Genomic DNA, 6,402 nt, shown 5'->3' on the forward strand with positions numbered 1-6,402 from the left:
CGAAAGCTAGAGGAGCCTGGATCTCCAGGTGCCCTCCAGTCCCTGGCCAGTGGGTTAAGCGGTCAGCGGGCCTGGCAGGGGCCCGGGCCTCTCAGGTTATGACATGACAATTGCACAACTCTCAAGCCATTTTCAAAAGAAACGATGGAGTTTCCTGTCCTTTGGGCTGCGGGTGTGTTGTGTGTGTGTGGGGGTGTCATGGCCTCCATCCCACTTTGAGCCTCTAACAGCCTCGGGCTTTTGTAAGTTACTCGTGCTTGCGAGTGGAGATGAAAAGGAAGTGGAAACGCAAAACTGTAAAGCAACCCAGTTTTATTTTGATTTTAGAGGCTACTGAGAGCATTGCTCCACTCAGCAAGGGTTAGGTGTAAAACCTTCCCTCCCCCAGGCTAAAGGTCCAGGGAAGGTGGGGGTTCAGGGAGATGGCTCTGGAGACCCAATCCAGTTAGTGGGTAGCACAAGAAGGTCAGGCGGAGGCCTGCAATGGCTCAGATTAGGGGGAGGGGTCGGGGAAAGAGGGCACAGACTTCAAGGACGTGGAATCCAAAGACTGGTCAGTCCCCTCCTTTTGACCTCTGAGATTTGGGTGAGAGAAGCAAGACCCAACTGTCACCCGGCAGAAGGCAGGGCCTCGAGGCAAGGCAGGCGGCCCTGGCTGGAGCCGTCTGGGCGAGTAAACCCGGCGCTTCTACCCTCACGGAGGGTGCGTGCGGGCCAGGTCACCGCTCGCAGAGTCCCGCGTGTCTCGGCGGTCGCTCTCAGCAGCTCACCGAGCCGGCGTGTGGCGCCGACCCCAGATCCGACAAGCAGTCGAACTCGCTCTGGCCCAGGAAGAGCTCGGGCAGTTCGCGCACGCGGTGCAGCCCGAGCTCGAGCTCCAGCGACTTCAGCGCCTCCTCGTCTATGAGCTCTGCGTCCATGCAGCCCAGGGAAGGCGGCGGCGGCGGCAGCGGGGACGCGCCTCCGGGCGCCGGCTGCAGGGGTGAGGGACCTCCGGCGACTCCCGGGGGTGCAGGGATGCGACCCGGGGGCGGCGTGGAGGCGGGCTGCAGGTGCGCGCTACCGGCGCCTGGCGACTGCGCGACGGGGAAGGGCTGGAAGGAGGACTGCGATCCGAAGGAGCCGTATGCCAGGGTCCCGGGTGGCGGCGGCGGTCCCAGCGGAGCCCCCCGCGGCCGCAGACCGCTGTCCAGGCCGGGGCTTGCGTATGGCTGTAGAGTCCGGGGCGCGTGGGCGCCGTGGGCGTGCGGCGACACCTGCAGCAAGCAGTAGCCCTCGGCGAGCATCAAGTGGTCGGCCATAGCAGCGGGCGGACGGTCAGTGCGCGCCCCGGGTCCCGGCCAGCGGCTCCTCTTGGATGGGAGTCCGGGACACTGTGTCGTCTCTGCAACTCAGCCAGGCAAAAAGAAGACCGAATCGGATTCGTCCACTCTCACCTGGGTCTTCCGGATCTCCTCTTTCCTTCACTGTCCCACCGCCGCAATAGAACCAGACACCCTAAGGTCTAGGTCCGCCGACCTGCGTACCGCGCCTCGGAACCGGCGATTTCTTATACCGAGAGGCGGGGTTACCACGCCCCTGTCTGTCATTGGCTGGATGAATCCCTTGTGGGCGGGTCGTGCGTCCCTCTTACAAGTTCTCGGCCCCGCCCCTACCGGAGCTACGCCCTTTGGGCCTCCAGCGGAGTCCCTGGTTGCCCGTGTTTTGGTTGTGGGGAGTGGTTGAAATTTCCCTGGTGCTGGGTCAGACCTTCGAGGTTCAGGCTACCAGGGGATGTGGGTGTAGCTTAAATTTGCCAGAAAATGAAGTGGGAAGATAAGTTCCTGGAGCTACAGGATCTTGGGGTTCACTCAACTTAATTTTCCAGACTGAGGCTCAGACGTGGAAGATTTCCTGGAAACACACAGTAATGCCTTCAGTGTTCAAACCCAGGCCTATTGCACTTCAGCGAAGCAGGGTTGTTCGGAGAGGTCAGCAATCTGTCCCCACAATCCCCAGGGAGCCGGTTGCTCCTTCTCTGGCTCTCGTTTTGCTCTGTCTGTTGAAGCATGTCCCGAGTTGTTATTACAGTAATTTATGGGCATGCCTCCTGAAGGACTTGTTCATCTTCTCACCCTCAGCACTTGGCCCACAGCCTGGTCCAGAGCTGGCTTTCTGTAAAAGAGGAATGAGTGAGCGAATGATGGCGTGAATTGCAGCTCATTCACCAGGATGCTGGCAAGAGCGGCAGAGACCACACGCACTTATGGCACGGGTTAGCTGTGTGTGTACGGAGCCTTCATAGTGCCTGGCACATACATATACAAATATTCCTCAACTGGGCGAAAGGCTGGCTGTAGGGTTATCTCTAAAGATCTTCCAGCAGGGGATTTTCACACCTTCGGATTACAATAATCCTAACTTGGACTTCTAGAGAGCTTTACATTCTACAAGCATCTTTCTGGAAACAGGGTATGAACTTTAGCCCTCTTTTGCAGATAAGGACACTAAAGCACCCAAAGTAAAAGTGGCTGTGCAGGAGTCCTAAGCAATTTTTTAAAAAGCGTATAGTCTTATTCAAGCCACACTCTGAGCCGCAGGCAGGCCAGGAGACAGGCTCCTTGAACCTTGACTTCCACATTTTGGTTTTTTCCTCTCATGGCTCCCCTCCCCCTGCAGCAGCCTCTGGACTTCCTGGAACTTTGGTTTATCTAGCTGGTTTAGAGGGGAGAAGCTTAGCCAAGAAGTTCAGAGGGGCCCAAGTTCTAATCATGGCTCTGCCACCAGCAGGCGTGTGACCCTTGACTGATGGGTGGGGGTGGCAGATGTCCAGGGATTTCACAGGGCCTCAGCTTTCTGCTGTGAAAGAAAGCTGGTGGTCCTTGCAGGAGTGCCCAAAGAATGTGGGATGGTCACAAATCTTCCCCTTTCCCAGCCTGGTGTAATGAACGCCCCGGGCTATCTTTTTCTCTCTGAATAAGGCTCCTCACAGAGATTCCTATCCCTGACTGGACTTCTGTCTCATCTGGAGGTGTGCATGGTTAGAGAGAGCCTTAACCTTCTGACTCCAAGGCTGAAGAGTTCATTTGTTTGCTATCTACTTATTTTAGACAAGGCCTCGCTATGCAACCCAGGGCCTTGACATTGCTCTTGTGCCTCTGCCTCCCTCGTGCTTCAAATGTGGGTGGTTTTGAATCATGAGACTATCTTTGAAAATATCATCCTGACATAGTTGGTCTAAGGACACTGGCGCATCACGAGACAGTTTCCCTTAACAAAGAGTGTGTGTGAATTAGTCCTTTAGAGAGTTCTTTAACTTGGGGCTGGAGAAACGCCTCAACACTGAGGAGAGCTTGCTGATCTTCCAAATGATCTGAGGTCACTTCCCACTGTCCATACCGGGGAGTGCACAGCTAATTCCAGCTCTAGATCACCCAACGCCCTCCTTTCACTTTTGTGGGTCCCATCACACACACATAAATCCCAAAGAAGTCTTCTTTAAAGTTCTTTAATTTGGTAAACAAATATCAAATGTTTACACTATATCGGACATTAATCAATTTGTAACTTTCAAACTTTCAAGATCAAGAAAATTTCTGAGAATCCGGTGGAAGCTGCAGACATTGTGGCCCTAATCTAACTGCATGTGTATTTGGTGCATCAAATGACGGAGCTGGGAGGCATAACAACTCATTAGGGAAGTGCTTGCTATGCAAACTCGGAGGCTTGAGCTTGGATTCCCAGCACCCACAGAAAAAGCTGAGAGCAGTGTCATGCATTGGGGAAGCAGGGAGCAATAAAGGTGGAGTAAGGAGGACCTTGGAGCTTGCTGGCCAGTCAGACTAGGCCAATCTAGAAACTCCAGGTTCAGGGAGAGACCCTGACTCAAAAAGCAAGGTGGGCCAGTGACTTGGCTCTGCAGTTAAAGGTGCCAGTGACCAAGTCTGACAACCTGAGCTCAATCCCTGGGACTCATGCGATAGAAGGAGGAAATCGACTTCCAAAAGTTGTTCTTTGACCTTCTGCTACACACCATGATGCATATGCACACACATAAGTAAATAAATGCTTATAAAAATGAAGTGGAGAATGATAGGCGACACCAGACTTTACCTCTGACTTCTACATGCATCATACACACATGAGCACACACTTAAAAACAGATGCACATATACAACACATCCATGCACGCAAACATATTAGATACTTGGAGACATACAGTAAACAACAAAATAAGTCAAATGAGGCCCTACGTGGTGGAAAGTGATGTGTGGCACGGGAATAGAGAGAACTAAGGGGAACAGGGTGCAGGAGAGGAGCTGCAGATTGCAGATTCTAGGAGAGTCAGCAGGACATAGGCTGTGAGCTTGGAGCAGAGGTGGAAAAGTCAGGAATGGCTCGTGGCTGTAATCCTGTCCCATGGAAGCTAAGGCAGAAGGATGGCTGAGTGTTCAAGGTCAGCATGGGCTGTAGTGTCTCAATAAAACAAAAGAGGAAATGAAGAAAAAAAAGGAAAGAGAAAAGGCTATTAGCTATGTGGTGTCTGGGGGAGGAGCTACCAAATAGCCATGATGGTGATGTCATTTCCAGCAAGTTATAGATTTTAGAACATTTTGGATTCGTGTATATGTGTGTGTATGTTAGTGTGTGTGTATGTTAGTGTGTGTGTATGTATGTGTGAATATGTGTGTGGTATGTGTGAGTGTGTACATGTATGTGTGCGTGTGTGTGCGTGTGTGTGTGCGTGTGTGTATGTGTGCGTGTGTGTGTATGTAGGCCAGAGGTGGATGTTTAGTATCTTCTTCAATTGCTTTTCTCCTTATTTTGAGACAGGTTTTCTCACTGAACCCGAAGCTCTCTGACTGTGCTAGACTGACTGACCAAGGAGCCCCAGGAAATGCACCCCCAGTCTCTGCCTCCCCAGCTCTGGGGTTACAGGCTTGTACCATCACCCTCAGCATTTTTTCTGTGAGAATCTGAAGTCCCGGGTCACTATGTCTGCATGCCTGGTACCCTTGGAGGTCAGCAAAGGGCTCCAGGCCCCTGGATCTGAAGTTAAAGATGACAGTTAGGAAGCACCACATGGGTGCTGGCAATTGAACCTAGATCCTCTGCAAGAGCAATACAGTCTCTTAACCACTGGGCAATTTCTCCAGTCCCAACTTTTAAAATTTTAAATTAAAGATGCTCAAGTCTATGCAAATATTCCAAAATTCAATAAATTTCAGAATCTGAACTGTTTCTGATCCCAAGCATGTTAGATAGTGAACCTGTGCTACCATTTCACAGAGGAGGAAAGAGAATCAACCGTTGACATCACTCAGCTATTGATAGAGGAGGGAGTGTGATGTCCCCTCCCCACCCTGTTGTCTCCCAGGGCCACTCTCTTTGTTGCCAGCGTGCCTGAAGATCTGATTTTACAGTTCTGTGGCTTGCTGTCTTAGTTAGAGTTTCTATTGCTGTGAAGAGACACATGATTGTGACAACTCTTATGAGGAAACATTTAATTGGGGCTGGCTTATAGTTTCAGAGATTCAATCCATTATTGTGACAGTTTGAATGTAATTGGCCCCCAAAAGCTCGTAGGGAATGGATCTATTGAGAGGTATGGCTTTGTTGGAGTAAATATGACCTTGTTGGAGGAAGTGTGTTGTTATATGTGTGTGGGAGGGTGGGGGGTGCTTTGAGGTCTCATATGCTCAAGATACACCCAGTGCCTCAGTTCACTTCCTGTTGCCTACACAAGATGTAGGACTTTCAGCTACCTTTCCAGCATCGTGTCTGCCAGCACGGCACATGGTGTCCCATCATGATAATTGACTGGACCTCTGCTCTGTAAGCCATCAGTTAAATGTTTTCCTGAAAGACCCCCAGTGTGGGGAGACTCTCACTCAAGTCTCGGGATAACACGACCCCCCCCAGTAACTCATGAGAGACTGTCCTTGCTGCAGTCACACGAGGTTTTAATCGATGAGATGGGAACCAGTGCACTGGGGCCGAGACTCATAACCCACGCAGGGGAAGAGTTCAACCCCAAGTGAGTTTTTATAGGAAGAAACCACAGCCCAGTAATCCGAAAGGGGCAGGGAGGCTGTCACAGAAAGTCACAAGGGGGCAACTCCAGGCCTCTCAAGATCACTCAAGGTCATAATCACCTAGTTCCTAAAACACAGTATTCCAAAAATACCAATGATAATCACAAGGGGGAAACTCCCTGTTTCTCAAGATTATTCTCAAGATAACAATCTAACTTTATCTTCAGCTAGTTCCTGAAACACAGTCACTGAACCAGATAATCCTAGATTTCTGATTCTTCTCTTCCTGCTGGGGGGCGGGGGAAACCTGGATTTATCCAGGGCTTTCTTTGGGGATACCTGGATTTATCGAGGTCTTTCACCATGATCATGGTATCTCTTCACAGCA

At 51.2% G+C, this 6,402-nt stretch overlaps 1 protein-coding gene across 1 annotated transcript; it reads right to left on the reverse strand.

Annotated features, from left to right (window-relative positions):
• Positions 1–307: 307 nt before the first annotated feature.
• Positions 308–1,526, reverse strand: Cited4 (Cbp/p300 interacting transactivator with Glu/Asp rich carboxy-terminal domain 4). The gene has a single exon (XM_057784920.1). The coding sequence runs from the start codon at positions 1,299–1,301 to the stop codon at positions 759–761; it is 543 nt and encodes a 180-aa protein (XP_057640903.1). The 5' UTR covers positions 1,302–1,526; the 3' UTR covers positions 308–758.
• Positions 1,527–6,402: the final 4,876 nt, after the last annotated feature.

The sequence above is a fragment of the Chionomys nivalis genome, chromosome 11 (assembly GCF_950005125.1).
Source record: "Chionomys nivalis chromosome 11, mChiNiv1.1, whole genome shotgun sequence".
Taxonomy (NCBI): Eukaryota; Metazoa; Chordata; class Mammalia; order Rodentia; family Cricetidae; genus Chionomys; species Chionomys nivalis.

Excerpts from the sequence above, each read along its gene's own strand:
- Cited4 (XM_057784920.1), bottom strand. The coding sequence starts at position 1,301 with ATGGCCGACCACTTGATGCTCGCCGAGGGCTACTGCTTGCTGCAGGTG.